Consider the following 22,772-nt stretch of genomic DNA (forward strand, 5'->3'; position numbering starts at 1 on the left):
CAGATATACATAGAATTATGGAGAGAAAACTGTAGAAATCATTTGTTAGTTAATAATTTTTAGGAAATTGCAAAAATAAACATTAGCGTTAATTTGGCCAGACAAAAACTATTTTTCTTTAAATAAGGTGCTGTATTAATTCAAAATCGTTTGTAGCTTCCAAATATAAAAAAAAATGTTTATTAGCTAATATACTTAGTTTTGAAGAATAATTAAATTTAAATATTCACAATTTTGTCCAAGAGCTTATGTTATTTAATTTTATGATTTTAAAATAATATTGATAGTAAACGTATGTTAGGCATTTGTATATCAATGTTTATAATATCAATAAAAACATTTATTAGTTAATAATTTTTGAGAAAATGAAAAAATAAAAATAATAACCAGCGTTAAATTGGTCGAACCCTAATATATTATTTTTCTTTAAATGAGGTACTATATATATCTATTCAAAATCGTGTTTATAGTTTTCAAATATAAAAGGGAAAATATTTGTTAGTTAATAATTTTGAAGAAAATAATTGACATTAAAATATTCATAAGTTTTTTCAAGATTATATGTGGTTGCACGTGTGTTTTATTTTATTTTACGATTTTGCAACAATATCAATAGTAATCGTTTATTAGGTGTTTGTAGATGTTTGTTACACCAATAAAACATTAGTTAGGGCGCGTTCCATTATGACTTCCAGTTGGCATTCACAAGTTCACAACGTACAGAACTGAACAGTCTGTGGGTGCGTTCACGGAGACGCTATTTAGCGCTATTTGTGCTACTGCGCAGAGAAAATTGCCTATTATATGTGCGCAGTAGCGTTGATAGCGTCTCCGTGAACGCACTCCGTGAACGCACCCTGTGTCGCATAAAATGTACAGTTCTGATCTAGACGGGAGGGGAGTGGCATCTAGGGAGAAATCTAGGAACCCATGCTCCGGGGTAAGATTGATCGCGCCCACGGAGTACGTTTTTCCTAGATTTCTCCGTAGATCTTCCTCTGGATTTTCCCTACATTCCTGGCAAGGGGAGAGGCGATCTAGGGAGAAATTTAGTGCAAGCTTACTCCGTGCTCCCCGGGAAGGTTTATTTATGTAGTTACTACATACAGGCGGTTTATGTTTATATACATACGCCGTTTACGGACGTAAAAATCGAAAGCTTTCAAATGATCTAGTTAGTTTTAATTTTTATTTTAGACTCAGTTACATCACTGCAGCTAGGTTAATCCTACTCCAAAATACATTTATCTATCGTAAGCACCTATTGTTCTCTTGTTCTAGCTTTAACCGCGACCTTCTGCGACCTCAAAATGCCTTAAACGTCAGAAGCAGAATTGCTCAATTGTAACGTTTTGCTTTGATTCTACAAATATCCTGAGACAAAACTTCTAGTTACCTCAATTAACATAATTAACAACTAAATTAAGGTAATTAAAATCTAAGATTTATATTCTTAGGTTTGCATTATAATATTTTCTAATAAGTATAATGAAAATAGTTTTATATAAATTCTTTATACTCTATGTACCGTTCTTCTCATACTCCGATATCTTTGATCCTCAGATTATTTAAAATTTTGAATAGACTGTTTTGTATATTAAGTCATTTATTCATTTTAAAAGCTTGTAAATAATAATGATATAAATAGATCAATGGGTACTAAACAACAGCTAAATATTATATTTTATGATATATTTGACTGAAACTCATATACTACTATATATAATATAGTAGTTCAGATATAGATGTATCATTTTTAGTTGAAGTTCTTTTTAGAATCTTTTTAAAACAGTACAGTATGCTTCATATGATTTGCATACTTTAATTTTTATCTAGGGTTAATGAAAGGTTTTTTTAGTCCTACAATACAAATAAGCACTGAATACATAAAATTAAATCATCTAATAGAAACTATTAATGACTTAAATGATAAGGTAGAACTAATATTTTTTACAAGTAGTAGTGGAATTGAAAGCAAGGAAAGGTCACTGTAACTACTTTTAATCGCTTCCTGACTACTCTTTGAAATTCATGTATTTTATAGATATCTGAAATAATTTATGCATTAATCTCTAGTCTGCTAGTAAATCCTCTACCTTAGGCCTGGTCTTAGAAGTCTTGATTAAGTTGGATTAAATAAAGTATACTATATATATGTAAAGTAAAATATAGCATACTTAACTTAATGCAGCTTAATCAAAACTTGTGAGATTAGGCCGTAAGTTTTCAAATTAAGGCCAACCACTATATCTCTTGCAATTAGTACAAGGTGAAAATAGATTAATTATAGCTATTAGGTCTGGGAGATTTAAGCTGGACTCCCATAATGGCTGAAACATTTCTTTTTGGCAAGGTTTTGTGATGTTTTAACTGAAAATGGAAGGTTCTAACCTATACTGTCAATCTTGCTGAAGCTTAATTATATCTTATAGCTGTTCTAAATTCTAGATTGTGCCACTGTATTAATTTGAAAACTTTTTCAAAATTTTATTAAAATAAACTATATTTTAATCATAAAATATATAATCATATTCAGGTATACAGATTAAATATTAAGATAGCCAAACTTGCTGAATAAGAATATTTCCTGGATGATGATATATGTATATATTTATGTACTTATTGTCGAAAACACTGCCATGTCTCTTGGTTGCTTGAGTGGTAGTATAGGCTATCTCAATTCACAGCTTCAAAAATGGCATACGCAGCAATTTGGAAGTTAACATGTATGTAGATGGTAATTATAGAATTTAGAAATTAAAATATCTCAGAATATTAACATAAGGAAATTTGTATCTCTGTAACTGTTGGAGATATCAATAGATTACTAAAGTATTTCTGAATACAAATAGAATTTTCAAATAAGCTCTTTTTAAATATTTAATATACTTAAAAGTATGTAAATAAATATTTTGTGTCTATACTTTAAGGCATTTTATCTGGTATATTTTGTCCAACATGTATCATACTTATAACAAACAGTTTTTTTTTCATGACTTCTTTTTGGTCTTACTATTTAAACATTATTAACTAAACTAAAAGATTAAATTCGCCATCGCAATACTCACTAGGTGGCGCAATGAATCGTGATAAAAATGGCCGGTTAAAAAGGAAAACATTAGAGAAAAAGAGATAGTGCAAGTTAGAAAAAATAGAATAAATATAATTATTAGGTCACCATTAACGGAATTACTTTTGCAATATGTTCGACACACTAAATATTAATTTCTATAAAAAATTTGTTCAATGTTTTCCTTTCTAAGTCAGTTCTGAATTCACCACCAGTTGGCGCTGACCTTTGCGTGCGACAGCGAATAATACAATAGTGGTACATGACAAAAAAGTAAGATAAAATTTTTAAGTAGTCTGGTTAAGGTAAATATTTCTATTTAAGACTTACTAAGGTATTGATAGAAAAGAGAAACAAGAAACTATATATAAAGTACTTAAAATGTTTAAAAAATGAAAGTATAGTAATGATTAATAATTTTTATTTTAAAAGTATCAAATTTTTGGAAGGTTTTACAAAAATATTTCTTCTTTCTGAATAGTTTAACATGTATGTATTAGTTACTAATCTAATTCATTTTTACCCTATTAGTAACCACTATCTATCTCAATTAATAGTCTTGTTTTACAATACTATAATTACAATATTCTTCTCATATAATATATGTCATTGATTGTTAAAAATGTTTCTAATTATTTAAATGTCTGTTATACTCTTAAATAACTCTTCAATGTTTGAAAACAGCTTTTGTTTGAATATTCTAAAACCTTAAAAAAAGGCACTTTCTTAGCACATAGATTAAAAGTGTCAGTTGGTTTTGATCTCTAATAACACTGGTTTACAAAATTAAAAAAATATTGTATACTTTCAGTGATGCCATATCTTTCTTATGCATTTTGTCTTACTATACTCAAAAATCATATTAATATAATTTAGATTAAGTAGGCTTTCATGATATGAATATTTTTTTTTAGATATTTTTATATGTGAATCCCTAGAGTTAGAAATATCAGATTATATTGTTCAAGGAATTAAATTCAAGATAATCAAATCTCTAATGATTGCTTCTAACATCATTTTCCAAATGGTTATGTAATATAAGTTTTATGGACTAAATATTATCAGAAGAATTAGTTTCTTAGCCAAAAATAAGTAAAAATAGCAAATGTCAATGCATTTCCAGTTTTTTATTTTCTAAATACAGATTGTAATTTTACAAAGAAAACAAGATGAAGAAAATCTGTTGATAATTTTTGGAGAAAATTAGTGTATGAGTGAAACTAACCAAATTCACAAATTTTACTCTAATATATGTTCCCATATTTATATGCAAAACTTTTATTTAAAAAATTTTGTTTACAAATGAAGTGTTAACAATAGTGAAATCAACATATCAAGTTCGAGACTTTAATCAGGTCAATATTAATAATTATATTAACAAATAAAATTATATAGCTTCGTGCATGTTTTTGTCCTCTTTCCAAATCTGTTTAAACTTTAGCTGTAACACTCATAATTTTTGTAATATGGCGCAATTGTAAAAAAATATACAGAGATTTTTTATTTTTATTTCAATTAAATATGATTTAAGTTGCGTGTACTTAGTCTTGTGTTATGCTTGAAATGAAGGATCTTGTGGCATTTGTAGCTGTTTGTTAATGTTTCACCACTTTTTTGTTAAAAATCTACCACGACTGATGTCTGCCGACGGTTTTTACGACTAACGTTCATGTTTTTTTCCTTACATTTTCAAAGACAAACTGAAGGTAATACGACTTATTCAAATAGTATTTATAATTCATTTTTTTATATTAAAATTACTTCAATTTCGAAAATGCATCAGGTAAATAATATTAAATGGCAGATCTAAGCTGCGACATGAAATGTCAATTTTTACAGAATATTCTAACATGGTTGACGGCCATGTTAGGTCTCAAAAAACAACGATGATACCTAATAATATATGCAGCTACGAATTACACCTGATCCTGAGTTTCAAACAGACAAACTTCTTCTGACCTTATTATAAATCAAATTAATTTAAACATAATTATAAATATCTATATTTTATCTTTTAAAAACAGCTTCAATTTGCGAAGACTGAGGAATAGAGCTAAAATTGAAACGGATTTGGAAAGAACGCAAAAAAGTACACAATGTAGCGAATGCACTTTCAACCACATTTGCCGAAAGTTTCAATTTTTACTGAGATACTGAACAAAAAGGAAAATTTTTTATACCGTACAGAGCCTTTATCGGTTACATTCATGAAAAAATTAATTCTTCAATTACATTGCGAATTCACTAAATTAAACAACATAACCACTACAAAAATAGAGGGAAAAATATTAAAATATAGTAAAATTTGAATTTCGGTACCTTTACTAGAATACTAATAAATTCGGTATTTATACAGATTTTGTTTTCATTAATATCTTGTTTTCTTCATAAAAGTGCATTTTATATGCAGAAAAATGAAGGGGTACATATTTTGACGTTTACTATTTTTGTTTAGTCATAGAATATGATTTTTCGATTTTTATTTTGGTCCAGAAACTGTTTTTCTTAACTTTGTGTCTATAACATCTGAATTACGGAGTCGTTTGGTAAACAATGTTAAAAACTATTGTTTCGAGATTCGATTATCATTAATTTAATCTTCTGTGCGACCCAATCGGACGTTTTTCTCCAGCATATGGATTAACATAAAAGGTTATCTCTGAGAAAACTAAAAGAAAATAATTATATCTCAAAAACTTATCCATCCAGAATTTTTTCAATGTGATTTTCACACTTAGCGGGTCAAAATATAAAAGAAAAATGTGGTAGCATTAGATGTACATTTTACTTGTAAATTGGTGTAATATTTGGATATAAAAATATAAAAAATGATAGATTTTTTAAATATAGCAGTATTTTCTGAAAATTTTTGATGACAGAGTTCATCTGAGTAAGGTAGGGTATTTGCAGAAAAACAGCAGATAATAAAGTTTTATGCAGCTGATTTTACCTAGGAAACTATGCATTTGAGAAAGATCAGCCAACCTTCATTTTTCTTAGTTTTAACCTTTAGAGGATAGGGAATCTTTCATTGAGATTAACCTTTTATTTATTTTTTACAGAAATACTAATCACATATGGAATGCAAACCTTGCGTAGAACAATCAAATTTTTAGGTGGCCACTACGGTGGCCAGACCCATCCTCTACAGGTTGAAAATCTATTAGGCTGTATTGGTTTGATTTTTTAATTGCATGCTGAAAGAAATATGAAGGTTACCTCAATTTTTTTTTGTTTTTAATGAAACCTTTTATTTTATAAAGTTTATTCTTGTAACTTATCTCAAGGGCTTTCCTAAGCCCTCTTCTTATCTTATCGTTTCACTGAATCTTTTACGAGATATCGCGTAAAGGACTGGATGAATTAAACGGAAGGAAACAGGATTGCGGAAATACCTGAAATAAGTTACACGAATATGAAATAAAAAACTGATTTGTTTTATTTAAACAAAATAATGGACATTCCAATCTTTCGCATACCTCCACTTTTGAGCAAGCCTAACCTTACTTTAATGTTTGCCTGAAAGCCAATAAACAATATAAAGATAAATGTTAAAATTTAATCGTCGAAAAAATATTTCAAGTGGACACGTTGACTGTGTGTATGGGCTACATGAAGTAAAGGCCTATTGGATAAAAAATGTACTTTTCGTCCAAGTTTTAAATTTGTTTGAAATATTTCTACACAATTATTAAGTGAATTAATTAAAAAGAATAAAATGTTCTACTTCTCTCGCTTGACGAGAAAAACAAATGACTCAGTAGTATTCGCGTTTCATGCAAAATTAAGTTTAAAAAAATTTTTTAAATATCTTAAGCATTTCTATAGTTTCGTTGACTTTATTTCTCAAATCCCTTGTATTTTGAAAGCCAGGTGCAAAAATTGAAGTCAAAATATATGCATCCCGTTAACAGAGCAGTATCCCGGAATCAGCAGAGTTCTTTTGACGCTAGAAAAAAAAACCTGCTTGTATTTGGTAGAGAAATGCTAGAACTATTGAGTCTCAGCGTCTCCGTCAACTTCATCCTTGCTGGGAAACAAATAAGAACGATCGTCAAAAATGGATTTAAGTCTAAAACGAGTGGGGGAAAGGCGGATAGCCACGGACGGCGGGTAATCCCAGACATTCTAATAAAACATTGGTTTAAATCAGGACTCGAAAATAGTTGCACTTATCAGTTGCTTATTTAGCTACTATAAAGAAGGAGTCCCTATTATGGTAACTATAGTAAGCAGATGAAAAGTACAAGTATGTACACGAGCCCTGGTTTAAACATTCTTTCTATAAAATATAAACATGTATTTAAATAGGATTAGGTTTCAGTCAGTATTCAAAATAATATAAAAAACAATATGTTTTTTTTTAATTTTTAAATATTTGGACTAGTTGCCTCGTATAACTACACGATATTCCCTTGGAATGTATTTGTTTTAGATCTTGGAACTCTGTGGATTCGGGAGAGCTACTCATTTAAAGCTAAAATCAGTGTTTTAGGGTTCTTATTTTTTCCTAGTAAGAGTTTTTAGTGGAAATACTGGAATTCAGTAGTTCTGCATCTATTTGCAAAATACGAGTAAGCCTGTTTGTTTATACTCTGTATCTCTGTTTATTTTGGGCTACCATTCTTTTCTTTGTAGTACATATATTTTTGTAGTTCTTTTTTTACCCTTAGCTTTGAATATACAAGGATTTTTGAAAAATAAAGTCATTAGAACTCTTTAAGATGCAGAAAAAACTTTTATGTAAAAATAATTTTGGATGCAAAATGGAAAGCCAGATTTTCGTGAATATAGCGACCAATTTTGTTATTTGTTCGTTTATTAGAGTAGAGTTATTTAAAATTTAGTTAAGCTACTACAAGACTATTCACAAAATGAACTCAATGCACACGCGAAAAATTATTTTTTTACCTAAAGGAAGCTATCTGTACACAGTCGTGTGTGCAATCCATCTTGTATAATTTTATTGGGATATTCTTGGTTTAGAAGCAGAGTATATTGAAAATAATATTGAACAACTCGAAAATCCATTAAAACATAGTTTTTGTCATTCTTCTGTGCAATTCATGTAGCAGAGAAATGTCGTAGCAACGTGGAAATAAGGTGGACGTCATAACGATGACGTTGCCTTTCATGTTAAAAATCAGGTTGCATAGACATCATAGTAATGCTTAAGGGGTATGAACAGTGTAAAATTGTCAAAAAAGAATTGTTTTTTTCATAAATCATTAATATATACTCTAAAGAGCATATCTCAACTTTCAAGCAAAAATTTCAACATTAATGATCATAATTAAACTTTCCGCATACGAGTAAAAGTACGTTATATACATATATGAAATTCAAACTTGAAATGCCGTTTACTTGAAATCACTTTTTTTACCTCACTGACAGTAAAACGAGAAAAGTATTTGTTCTAGCAACTTAATTCAAAATAGATTTCGTAGAGAAAATGTTCCTTTTCAGTTGGAAATAGTCGTTTTTGTTTTTATCTGTTTTATTTTTTTTTTAATATAAACAATTTTCTACTGAGAAATTCGTGAAAATTGTGATTTTTATTTGCAAATATGTGTTATTTTTCTTCGAAACAATATTTTGAAAATCCCCTAAGTCCAATCATAGCTAATGATATATACTTTAAGAAACTATTTCGTTTTTTGACCTCAGTTGATCCATTTTCATGAATTGCTGTCAACGCCACTGAAGCAAAATTAAAAATGTGTTATTTTCAATAAACCGTTGCCCAAAAATAAACATATGAATCTATACTGACAATTGTACCAAAGATGTGTACAAAGTTTTAGGTGATTCAATCGAACCTACTTGTTTTTATAAAATATAAAAAAAGCGTCGAAAATTTGTACGTTTACACTGTTCATACCCCTTAACGCCCGTCATCTTATAAGGGGCCGTCTACTTTGACCGCCTGAAAATAAATTGATTTTCGGGATTTATTTTAACCAGAATTAATGAACCAAATGTTTAAAAACTATAGCTATATATTTATACTTATTCATGAAATTACAAGAATTTTATTACAATATAATTCATTTTATGAGGATTATCAGTTATCTCCTGTATCCCGAAAAAAACTTCCACGCTGTGTGTTTCAGTGATTCCGGTTTACAGAGTAGTTAAAAATTAAAAAAACAAAAACAAACCTAAGTTAATTTGGAAGATATTTTACGTACCATAAACATTGGAATTAAAAAAATATTGAAATCCAAAAACAAAAAGGCAGACGTTCGAACCTTCACGTCACGTTAGATTTCATCGAAAAATTTACGGTTTTCTCAATGACAGAATCACATTTTTTAAGTAATCAAAACAGTGGAAGTTTATGGTATGGAAAAACATTACCGAGTATGAAGGAAAAGTTTCAAATGGATTGGACGTTTGGTATTTGAGTTAGAAATGCAGTCAATTTGCAAAATGTCGTTTTGAAAAAACGCGTTTAAAATTTAAACTACCGAATTTTTAGTTATATAAGTTGATATTTATAATGCATCCGGAAGCAAGGTTCAAGAGACTTTAAATGTATTTACCATATGTGAACATGCCTGTATACCTTTTTATCTGGATTAAGTTCCCTTTTAATGTCAATAGGGATCAAACAGTGATAGAAGTAACATATCCTTCCAAGCTCTTGGCTTGAGTTCCTTTCTTACCTACGTATACCAACTTTTTAACAGTATATTCAAAAACCACTTCAGATCCACTATTTAAATTGTACACTCTTATTTAGAGTCTATAAACTATTAAAAAATGCAATAGCAGAAATATGGATGTCTTAAATTTTTAAGTTTTGGACCCCCTTAACGTCACAAAACAACCTGATTACAATGGTACTTCGTCTACGTTCAAACTTACACTAGCAATGCCATTTGAAGCGCTGGGATGTATGAATGTTATCAAGGAAAAACGATACTTGAGTCATATCCTAAGCATTGAATCAATATGTAATTGATTCACTCTTTATAATTAAAATTGTTAAGATCTGAATGATCCTCGATCTCATTATTTGCTGACTCCTTTAATTTTATATATAGTATTCATTTGCTATAATTGTACATGTGAATTTAATAATAAAGAGTAATAAAGAAGGTAGAATCTTTATTTTCGATAGATATGAGCTAAAAGTGTTAAACAAAAACAACGACGTCACAAAAGTGATGTTTTATTTTATTCTTTAAATTTTTAGCTAAAAATCCATCTAAAATTAAAAATAGTTATATTTTTAATATATTTTTTACTAATATAAGCATTTCTAATTTTCGTGTACCAATTAAAATCCATAACAATTTTCAACTTGATCGGAATCAAACCTGTGACGATTGAGTTATTTTAAATCTGTAAACTAACTCTTTGTACTCCGGCTGTTCTATAACTTTATTTAATAATTTTTTCATCTAATATTTAGGTAATTTGGTTGTTACACATTGATTAACCATACTAATTTCATTCAAAATGTTTGCTGTTTTAATAATGTTCTTGTATTCAACTATATATAGGGCATCCTATATTAATCGCTTTAAGGGCGTTCTGCGATGAAAAAAAAAATTGTTTTGATTTTTTTTTTATTTTAGGTATAGGCTCCTCTTACTTTCCTAAGCAAAAGTTTTTAAAGCCACAAGATGGCAATTGGGGGAAGAAGGGGCGATTTTTTTAGATATTCACACACATTGTTAAAGTTGACATTGGTTCTTATGCATAAAACCCTCCCGAGACGATATTTCTTCTTGTAGTGAAGCGAGGTTTTCCAAACTACAACTGCCACTTAAGCAAATTATTCATGAGGATCTAAGGAACATCTATCAATTTTATAAATATAGAAAAGCTAGCTTTTTCTTAGACAATTCTATGACTAAATATCTATTCTACTAACTCTCGATGCTTTAAATAAAAAATAAAAAAGTTATTCCTTTATAATTGAATAAATAATGCTAAAATAACAATTTACGTTTCATACAGCATGTAGACAAATATGTTTCATTTTTACATTTGCTTCTGATGCAATTTTATTATCTGTATTTTTTCACATTCCTTTTCAATTCTATTTTTTTTTTTTTAAATTTTCATTTTTCATTTCGCTTTATTACTTGAGCAGTCATTTTAAACGTTAAAATGTATTCTATAAATTAACCAAATCAATTTTTCAATTCATCTGCAAAAACGAAAATAACATTAATTTTTCTTGTATAACAGAACATCTTTTTATCAAATAAAACAAATGTGGAAGCAGATTAATTATTATTTTTAAAAATCATTTCATTGAACTTGTATTTTAACGATTCAAATGACTACTCAAAAAATAAAATCGAATGAAGAATGAAAGTTTGTTAAGAGAAAGATTAAATTGAAAACAAAATTAAAGATACAGTTGATACTTTACTGACTAATAACTATTAATCGACTATCGGTCGGTAAAGTGTTGATAAAACTGTTTTCGAAGCAACCATAAAAGTGAAACATTTTTTCTGCATCATTTATTAAAATATACAGCAGGAGTTTGTTTATTTTGCATTTACAACATCGAGTTAGTAGAGTAGATAATTAGTTATAACACTGTTTAAGAAAAAACTTGCTTTCCTATATTTATAAAACTGACATATATTCTTCAGATCTTTATGAATAATTTACTTTAATTACAACTGTAGTTTGTGGAAAACTTCGCTTTGCAATAAAGAGAAATTTTGCACTGAGAGGGCTTTTTACTTAAGAATAAATGTTAAATTTAACACAATGAATATCTAAAAAAATCATCCCCTTCCCCATTTGCCATTTTACGATATTAACAAAACAACTTTTGCTTAGAAGTAAGAAGAAGCTATTCTCAAAATTGAAAACAAAAACAGGAGACAATTTTATCATTGCTAAACTTTGATAAGAAAAAGGCTCTAGCGCCTCTATTTTGCAATATTCGTTAATTCTATTTTTTATACTTCAACTTACACCTAAGAACATACAGGAATAGTATTTTTTCATTTTCTTTCCTTGTATTTTAAAAAAATATCAAAAGACACTTCTCAATTGGAACAACAATATGAGCCCTTGTGTGAAAAAAGCAAAATAAATGATTTGATCATTGGCGAATGTTGTTAAATAGAACGCAATATATAATTTAACTTGAGTCGTTTTTCATATAAAGCTGTAATCATTTCTTATTAATTCCTATTTCGTTTCTCTATTTACGTTTAGCCTACCAAAATGGTCTGGACTACCGTGGACGATAAGGTATTGCAGTGAGTTAATGGATGGATGAATTTTCTGTAGTTTTAATGTTTTCTTTTCAATATCTTTAATTTTCAATTTGTGCATGTTTTCTTCACGTTAGAATGATAAACCTGGCTAACCCTACTCTTTTCCGACCAGTTTCATGTATTTGTCACAGAAAATTACACTCGATTCATAAAAAAATCGTCTGCTGTATTATACGTATTACAACCCTAGTAGAAATTCATCCACTTTTTTCGGTGGGCTGTTTAGTATCCAGCTTCATAAACTTATTATAGAAAACTAGACCGGTACTGATTTGACGCTGATCAATTGCATGTGATATATTATTTTAATTTAGTTATAGATGTGAAGCGACTCATTCTAGAGAAAACTGGTCTGGCGCTCTTTGTACATAACCAATTATATACCTACGATATTTTTCTATCCACGCCACACTCGGAATGGTAATTCATAACACCAAATGTAGATAGCGCATTGTCGTATGTTTTCTCGCTAGTGATATTTATGCTTTTTCAATTTATAGTCCTCGAGTAAGATAAAAGATTATAAATGATAATTTCAAGTACAGTTTTAATTATAGAAGATAAAGACAGTGAGATGCAAATATATGCATATTATTTAAATGTTCATAGGTTGATATTACTACATAGCATTATATATCAAGTGAATTTTTGCTAATTTCGACTCAGTTGATTTGTGTTTTTTCACTGCGTTGCTTTACTAATGCAATTAGCTCGAGCATGAAAATGTGTTTGTCTTACATCAATTAATTGTACCAGTTCATTAGTGCAGCAAAATAGAACATATTCAATATGTTTATAAACCACTTTAAAATGTTATACAAATTAATAGGAAAAACTAATCAACGTCTATCTAGTTTAGCTATTTAGTGTGAAGCTACTGAGCATTAGTGAGGGCGTTACAAGCCCGACAAGACTCTCTTGCTAATTTTCCTTACCAGCATCCTCTATAAATCACATCAAATTGACTAACGCCCGATCAGGGCCATGGTTAAATTTTTACTAGGGAGAGCTTTACACATCTCTTATCTTTATTTTTTACCTACAAATTGAATAAGAATAAACAAAAATTCAATTTCAAAATCTAGCAACACTACCATTAATGGCCGAAACGTTAAGTGACATTTATTTTTTGTTCGTTACGTTGCTCAATATTCAACACCAAATAGAATTTGTTTATATTTATATTAGATTAATGGGAATCCGTGTACCGACATTACAGGGCAAAAACTATTTTGCATGCAGCATCCTCATTTGTTGACGGATTTGCATTTATTTCGACTTTTTAGAAACGCAAGGACATTTTCGATTGAAATACGTCGGGAGATTTTGCAATTTATTTGTTGTATCAATAATGTTAATATATTTATTTAAACATTTTTTTTCGTTTTTTGTTAATTTGTTCAATGTACTTCGGTAGATGATCTTCTGGCATTTTGAAAAACATGTTATAACATTACAATCCATCAACAAATGAGGACGCTACATGCGAAATATTTTTTGTCCTGTAAAATGTCGGCATATTGATTCCCGTTAACACTAAACGTACCAAGCGGGGTCAAATGACCCTTTTTAAATGTAAACACATGTGTATAAAAAATCCTCGGTACGTCTAGTGTTAACCTTTAAAGAACCGGTTTTTTCAGTTCAAAAATGATATCACAGATATGGCCAATTTATTCATATGTGGGCCCAACATGTCCAACTGAACTCCCCCCTCATTTAGTGGCCAGGCCGAACGGGAGAGCTTTGGCCAATAAATTGGATTACAAACAAAAATGAATTATCTTTAAAAAAGCAAAAATATATCATTTTTGGGGACTTCTGATATCGCTGATTACGAATATCCACTGAAGAAGTAAACGTTTTTACATTCAAGATGGCTGACTAATACATATCGTAGTTTCTACTTGATGAATTTGAACGTTTTCCTTTAGAGTTACCGAGAGCTAACGGCGAGGGCGTCAGAAGTTTTATAACTCCATTTTAATCTCATTTGTATATTTTTTTATTATTATTTTTGTGACTTTTTTTAATTTTTGTGTAATTATTTATAATTATATTTAAAATAAATTACTTTTCTAAAAGTTTCTTAAGATATTACGGATGATATCTTAAGACCAATTCTGATGACAACTCGTATTCAATGATATCAAAAACGATATTTACAAGCATTTTTCAAATTCTAATGATTCTATATTAACATTTCCAAATATTAGAAAAGCGGCCACTAAAGTGGCAACACCGGCCCTGTAAAGGTTAAAAATTATTACTAATAGGTAGAAAGTTAATATCAGTACCTCACTCTTATCATTTCTAAATTTGTTTAAGTAATATTTGAAATAGTAACCTTTACACCCATTGGTATCACCATTAATTAAATTTATGCCTAAAACGTTGAAAAATTATAATAGGACAGAAAAGTAATATCAGCAACAACCCTCTTAATAATTTAAACCCTTTGAATTAGCATCGTAAGCAGTCCATTTTGTGCCACTTTTAACACTCTTGTATCCATAAAAAATAAGAGAGTTTAAGAAGGTAGATATTATTGTAATATAATTGTACTTCTTTTTATTTATCAATTTATTCACAATTATATATATTACTTATTTTATAAATATATCTTTATTATAAAATTTACCCATTAACGCTTGAATAACATCAGATCTTGCTTCTAGTTTAAGTGAAAATATTTTATTGAAACAGACATTGAATGTTACTGGCGGTAGATGTACTGTTTTCGGGTTCTCTCTTTACGATGCAGCTATTTAGAAAGTGTGAAAATGTGGATTTATATTGCTTTATTTACAGTTATAAAAAACTTGTCTTTTTCATCTTCTTCTCTATTAATATTATAAATATTTTGTCGAAAAAATTATATTTATCTTATCCAATGCATCAAACATGTTATTAAAACTTTAGTTTTCAAATTACAATTGTGAAAATTTAAGATTTCATCTTCCAAACAGCATACATACAATTAGTGTGAAAGGTATTCGTACAGCTTCTTTTGTTAATAAACATCCATAAATAATGCACGAAATTTGATTGTAAAAAAAGTGAATTTAGAGCGACCAGTTTATTAGTTGATGCGTTTCAATGTCCTTCAAAAATATTATTATTTATGGTATACCTGAACATTTATTAGAAATTATATAATAGTTCTAATAATTGAATCTTTTTTTAACATAAATATTTACTAATATGTATTTATACAAAATTAAGAATATAATGATTATTTTAATACACCAATTTTTTAAATTTATTATAAGTTTAAAGAAATTATGAGATAATTGTATAACAAAATTAGGAAAATTTTTGTATGTAGTTCGTGCATAAAGTTTATTTTCCTCAATTGTAGGAAATGCTGTACACGCGTTCGGCTCGTGCGTCAATCTTTCCTACTAGTGCGAAAAAATACTGGTTGATGCACTTGTTGTATACATAACTATATTATACAATAAGTGCGTAAAATAATATTTTTTTTCGCACGAGTTAAACACAAGTGCGGCATTTCTTACAATTGATGAAAGGTTTACTTTATGCATGAGATGCATATTTACAAAAATGTTCCTAATTTTGTGAAAAAATTATCGCTTAATATATCCTTAAGTTTATAGTAATTTTTAGATTGCTATATTATAATAATAATTTTGATTTTAATTTTATTTAAATATATACGAATAAATATTAATATTAAAGTTACATTTATTAGAATTATTAATTTGTAATATGTGTTCAGATATACCATAAACAATATTAATGAAATCCGTGTGATAGAGTTACTTCATCACACGCCTTTTACTCATTTAATAATAATGCATTTGTCATATATAAAATAATTTGAAAAACTACACATTTTTTAACAAACTTAGAAAAAAATTTTTTTTTTCAAAAGTAACCTGCAATTTAGTACAGAAAATAGTGAAAGAAAACATGTTGTTTGTTTTAAAATTAAACAAAAACAATATGAGTGAAGACGTTCATGCTTTTTGAATAGCTGTATCGTAAGGTACAGACACTTGTAAACACTTAGAGTTCAACCATAACCAATAAGATACAAAGACATGAAAATTGCATTACCTTAAGAATTATTTTTTTTACTATAAAATAATAATAACCACACATTAACCTCAAGGGAGAGCTTTCTCAGTGGAGAGTGTCCATGGTGCCATTCGAAACGTCATGACTCAAAGTCATAACCAACAAGGTCATCCGTCGTTCGTGTGCCTTAGGGAAGTTACGAAGATGTGAAAAGATTGTAAAACATAAAGAAAAATGATTATAAACAATCACACTCCTCCTCCCGAGAGGGGTGTGTGTATGATGCCATTCGAAAGGTTGTGACCCACGGTTATCACAATCGTCAAGGTCATCCTGCGATCGCTTGGTATTGAGAAACATTAGACGTCAAAAGTTTTCACTTGAATTGAATTTGCAGGCATGATATAATTTTGAGAAAAAATATTGTATATAAATGCTAGTTTGGATGATAGCTCTTCGCGTCGTGGAGGAAAAAAAACACAAAAAAGTACTGTGTCAGACTATCACCTCGAATATAATTTATATGCAATCACAATAACTTCGTATTATTTGACCATTACACCATAAACGCATAGGCGATTGAATCCTCTGAATTAAAAAGCATTTAATATTTTATTTGTTTATAAATTTGACTAAAGTTCACTCATACCGTAAACGAAGAACAATAAATTTTTATAAAAAAAATTTGATAGTCCAGCGATCCAGTTTCATTAATAAAAGTTACTAAAAATATTACCCTCTGCAAGTCTTGAAAGTTTTTACATGTTTCATTGATACACGCTGTATATGATTTTGTTCGTTTTTCGATGTCTTGATACTTTGTGAATTAGTCCATATAGTTCTACAGTATTCAGTTTTTTTATTTAGTTGCAGCTTTTTATTTTTTTGCTAATGTTAGTGAAATCGTTTTAAAATGCTACCATTTTCCGAATGCTTATAGCGATGTGTAATTTTGGTATGCACGATTCACAGAATTAAGTGAGAGATCTTTTCTATTTCCTGTTTCTTTTCTGATGTTCAAAAAAAAAAATAACTATATAACCTAACGTCTTTCTTAACCGCATTATTTTTATCCACACTTTCTGCAAATTGTCCTCCACTGTTCGTTCTGGTTGACGCAACGAACAGTGCTTCTAAAAGAAATAGATCCTATGTTATCTTTCGACAGATTGTTGCTTTTACTTAATAATAATAATAATCTGATAGTGTAGCAGTTATTTCTGTCGTTACTTTTTGTCTTGCCAATAAAAAAAAAAATAAATCAGCGATATTCTAATTCCCACGTGTCTTTTAGATGGCTGGAGTTTCAAACAACAGTGCGCTTTACGCACAAAATCAACTGGATCATATTTGTGCTTTAGACATAAGCAGCCATGCTTCTTTCGTCCGATTGTCCGGCATCATTTGTACAATTGGGCCTGCCTCCAGGTCCGTTCCAACGCTAGAAAAAATGATCGAGACTGGGATGAATATCGCTCGCCTCAACTTCTCTCATGGCTCTCATGAGTACCATGCCGAGACAATAGCCAATGTTAGGCAAGCACAAAAAAATCTATCGAGCCAAGGTAACCTCAACGTGCCAGTTGCCATTGCTCTTGATACCAAAGGACCCGAAATCCGTACTGGATTGTTGGAAGGCGTCAGTATACATATAATGTACAAAGTAATATACGATTTAACTGATTAATTTAATGACGAAATTTCCAATGTTTTATCAGGGTGGCTCGGCGGAAGTTGAACTTGTTAAGGGCGAGAGCTTCAAGCTAACAACGGACAAGGCGTATGCAGAGAAAGGAAACTCAACGGTTGTTTACGTTGATTATGATAATATCTCTAAGGTTTTGGCTGTGGGAAACCGAATCTTTGTAGATGATGGTCTCATTTCTCTTATAGTCACTGCTGTCAGTTAGTATTTACTGATATTTTGTCTCTTGTACCCTTATTTATTCTGACTTCATGCGATCAATCTCTCATTCATTGAATATTGTTTGTTAGGTCCTAATGTGATTACTACAACGATTGAAAATGGTGGTGTGCTTGGATCTAGAAAGGGTGTTAATTTACCAGGTGTACCAGTTGATCTGCCTGCGGTATCTGAAAAAGATAAGGCTGATTTGAAATTTGGCGTTGAACAACAAGTTGACATGATATTCGCATCTTTTATCAGAAGCGCGAGCGCTCTAACAGAGATTCGTCAGATTCTTGGCGAAGAAGGAAAGAACATTAAGATTGTGTCGAAAATCGAGAACCAACAGGGCATGACCAATTTGAACGAGATCATCGAGGCATCGGATGGTATCATGGTTGCTCGTGGTGACCTTGGTATTGAAATTCCACCCGAGAAAGTCTTCCTGGCACAAAAAACGATGATTAGTAGATGTAACAAAGTTGGCAAGCCTGTGATTTGTGCGACACAAATGCTGGAATCTATGGTAAAGAAGCCACGTGCTACTCGAGCTGAAACTTCTGACGTAGCAAATGCTATTCTTGATGGAGCTGACTGCGTCATGCTCTCAGGTAAGCGGGAAAACGTTGATTCCTCATCAAACCGTAGAATTTTTCCCAAGTCTGCGGTAATATAATGGCTTTGGCAAAGTAGTGGCTACTACAAACTTTAACATGTACCATTACATTACTGAGAGCAATATGTCAAACAGGTGTTTTCTTTAAAACTGAAAGAAAAATAAAATTTAATTATGTACAGGTGAAACAGCAAAAGGAGATTACCCATTGGAATGCGTGCGCACTATGGCAAACATTTGTAAGGAAGCAGAAGCCGCTATTTGGCAAACTCAGATCTTCCATGATCTGTCCAGCAAGGCTTTACCTCCAATCGATGCTACACATGCTGTAGCTATTGCAGCGGTTGAGGCATCGGTTAAATGTCTAGCATCAGCCATTATTGTGATTACAACGTCTGGTCGTTCGGCACATCTCATATCTAAGTACAGACCAAGATGTCCTATTATTGCCGTTACTAGATTCCACCAAGTTGCCCGTCAAGCTCATCTCTATCGTGGAATATTGCCTCTGTACTATTCAGGTAATATTATAATATTAGTAACAGTGACCAGCTACCTTTTGTAAAGTATCAAAATGAATGTAAATTATTTAATACACGTTTAATACTTTACAGAATCTCAACTTTCTGACTGGGTAAAGGATGTGGATACACGTGTACAATACGGATTAAACTTTGGAAAAAGTCGTGGATTTGTCAAGAACGGTGACTCTGTCATAGTTGTAACTGGATGGAGACAAGGATCTGGATTTACGAATACATTACGCATCGTGTATGTAGATCTTGAATTGTTTTCACTGAAAGTTACTGATTCCGATATAATTAGCGATGTAGATTCTTATCATTTATTCTAGCATTATCCGTTAAAAAAATTTATTTATTGATTTATTCTAAGTTTCTTCATTCTCCATTACGTAAAATAAATAATAATCACAAATCTCAGGGAATGTTTATTAATGTATGTGTATTAATATATAGAATTTTTAAACTGTTTATTATGTTTTCTATTTTCAGGACTGTTGATTAAATCAAATTGAGAAGATGCCGAAAGGGCAATTATTATATTACGGTAGTATCAAACATTATTAATAAATTAAATGTTCAGAAAAGATGATATTTAAGCTGTTGTCTGAGGACTTAATAAAAATATTCTTATTTAGTACATACTCTTTAATATTACCTACATAGCAAAGTAACGTCATTTTAAAGTAAATTTTTTCGCCATAGCATTACAATGAAAACTAACATATTCGTGGATTAACATCACAAATTACTGACATCTTATCAAAATTATGATGTCAATTTACTTGAAATAAACTTTGCATTTTCTAATTATTTTTAGAATTACCTCTTAATGCTTAAAAGTAACTGCTGCACAATTTTCTCTTACATAGATTTTATTATTGTTATTGGAAGATTTTTATATTTATTAGAGACTTTAATTGAGAAATAGCTGACTTCATTCCAAACCTGAAAATAACCTCTCGATTCTAGACTGTTTAAAAAACTATCAATAGTTTCAAATAGACATTTTATTTTTTAGTTATCTTTTATGTGAGCTATTGAAGCTTTGAACTTTTTTTAAACTATTTAGAAAATGGAAGTAAATTTTACGTAAATTTGATGTTAAGACAATCTTTAAAACCGTAACGTTAGTCAAATATTATAATATTTTTCATCCTTATTTATTAACCATAAATTGACTTTAAAATGAGGTCACACTGTTACCTAGAAATAGTCTACTCTACATAACCGATTATCAATAATTTAACATGCAGTACCCTGGAGGCACGCCTTATGATTATTTTAAAAGTATATTTATCCGTGTGATATAGCACAAATAATCTGTAAATGGAAACCATCATGTTAGTTTCTGTAAAACACATTTTGAATTGGTTTCTGCTGGTTACTGATAATTTGTGAGTATTATATGATACATCTATTATTTCATCTAATAAGATTATAATACAGGGTATTTTTCTAACAGCGAAACATAGGAAATTTCGTGTTATTTGACTATAGTACTTTTTACTGTAGTAATATTACTGTTTTCCGTTTAATTTAAGTATTAAACGTAGTCACCAATATTAATTGAGTAAAATGATATTTATAATGAATAATAGAAGCAATTAATTTAAAGTAACCATTAAAACTTATAACTATTTACGCTTTTATTAATTATGTTAATGTATAGTAAATGCTTCATTGCTATAATCAAATAACATAATTCTATTATGTTCCGCCGTTAGAGAAACACCCTATTTATGGTAGAATTGCGTGGTAATGTAATTAATAATAATTGGCTATAAAAATGGGTTTTCAGATGTTGAACAGTTTATAAAAAAGATTAATAAAATAAATGTAGTAAGGTATTGTAATATGAACTATTACGCAGTATTTAAAAAATGCCATATATAAATACCGTCCTTACCATTTCAGATCTTCCATTAGTAAAGCAACTTTAACATTAGTTCTACATCCTAAAAGTAATTATTCTACCGGTATGACATAAAGTCGCTTGAATCAACCTGTACATTACGAATAAAGTCCATGGCACATTATGTTAAATTTCGAGTTGAATTGCTCTTGCTAGATTCGTTAAAACCAATAAAGATTCAGTTGCAAACGAAATGTAAAAATCTCATTGATCTTAACCTTAAGGGGATGTATTGCGCGTCGAAAAAGTACTTCCAAATTATCTTCTACAATTTTAGAAATTTGAATATTTTCATAGAGACCAAATTGACTCGTATTGATCTGCTTAATTGATGTAAAGGCTTATTTTTTGTTTTAATCCAAAAAATAAGCCTTTGCGTCAATTAAGCAGATCAATACGAGTCAATTTGGTCTCTATGAAAATATTCAAATTTCTAAAATTGTAGAAGATAATTTGGTAGTACTTTTTCGACGCGCATTGTATCCCCTTAACATATTTAGTAAGGCTGCCGAAGAAATAGTTCTATTAGCATGCAGTTCCAAATGATTGGAGATGTGCTAGTGCAAGCGGTTCGAGACTCGAGCCGCCTCGCTCTGGCAATTGGTATGTACACAATGGGAAATTGAATCGTGTGTGGTTTCAATTTAAGTGTAGTATAACGATCCTGGTGGACATTTTTGCGCTCGAAATCTCTTTAAAATTTCAGTAAACTCTTCTTAAAAAATCTCTTAAATTCAATGAATATTCAGAGAAGTTTGTAATAGTTCGTAAAAATTGTTAATATTTTTGTAAGTCTTGGTAAAATATTGCTTATTTTTCCTATAAAATAGAAAATTTGATCATTTCTGACAATATTTTTTGAAGTTTAAAGAAGTTTTCACGAAGAAATTTAAAAAAATTAGCATAGCGTTTAGTTAGAAATTTGTGTTTTTAAGAATTACAGCAGGTAGGTTTAACGAAAGAATGATCTTTTTTGGATTCGAATAAAGTTTATTTTCGACAAGATAAATTTTGTATTCTTCTAAGTATGAGTCATTCCGTGATAGCAACTGAGTTTGTGAGTTTCCTGGAAACGTCGTCGGTGCTGTGTCCTTGTTGTCCGTCTGTTTCTCTCTCTGTTTCGTTCCGCTAGAATTTATTGACCAATTTTTCTTCCACTGTCTCTCTCGTTCATCTCACTTCGATATCAAACCATCTCAAACTAGATTTAATTACAAGGTTAAGCATTTCATAATAAACACATGCGAATGACAAGAGTCCAACTTCAAAACAACATCAAACCACAAAATCGCAATGCCTTAATTAAACAATTGGATGAGTTTTCCTTTGTGATTAAAAATCTAAAATTTATCATATGAAAATCTCTTATATAATGGTGATATTTTATTTCGAAAAAAATCGGTTACTTTTTTTCTAAATTTACGTTAACTGTAAGATTAT

General features: G+C 29.8%; 1 protein-coding gene across 3 annotated transcripts; it reads left to right on the forward strand.

The window, feature by feature from the left end:
- The first annotated feature begins 1,269 nt into the window (after positions 1-1,269).
- LOC136783896 (pyruvate kinase-like) lies at positions 1,270-20,057 on the forward strand. Of its 3 annotated transcripts, XM_066744245.1 has the most exons (8): positions 1,276-1,427; positions 12,269-12,304; positions 17,669-18,013; positions 18,093-18,279; positions 18,370-18,891; positions 19,079-19,417; positions 19,511-19,667; positions 19,910-20,057. In XM_066744245.1, the coding sequence occupies exons 2-8, from the start codon at positions 12,278-12,280 to the stop codon at positions 19,920-19,922; spliced, it is 1,590 nt and encodes a 529-aa protein (XP_066600342.1). In that variant the 5' UTR covers positions 1,276-1,427; positions 12,269-12,277; the 3' UTR covers positions 19,923-20,057. The 3 variants fall into 3 exon arrangements, with proteins under 3 accessions (XP_066600341.1, XP_066600339.1, XP_066600342.1); XM_066744242.1 differs by lacking the exon at positions 19,910-20,057 and having other exon boundaries at positions 1,275-1,427; positions 19,511-19,764; XM_066744244.1 differs by lacking the exons at positions 12,269-12,304; positions 19,910-20,057 and having other exon boundaries at positions 1,270-1,427; positions 19,511-19,764.
- Positions 20,058-22,772: the final 2,715 nt, after the last annotated feature.

The sequence above is a fragment of the Prorops nasuta genome, unplaced genomic scaffold, assembly GCF_024137725.1.
Source record: "Prorops nasuta isolate Cenicafe-Biocafe unplaced genomic scaffold, Cenicafe_Pnas_1.2 PNAS00038, whole genome shotgun sequence".
NCBI lineage: Eukaryota > Metazoa > Arthropoda > Insecta > Hymenoptera > Bethylidae > Prorops > Prorops nasuta.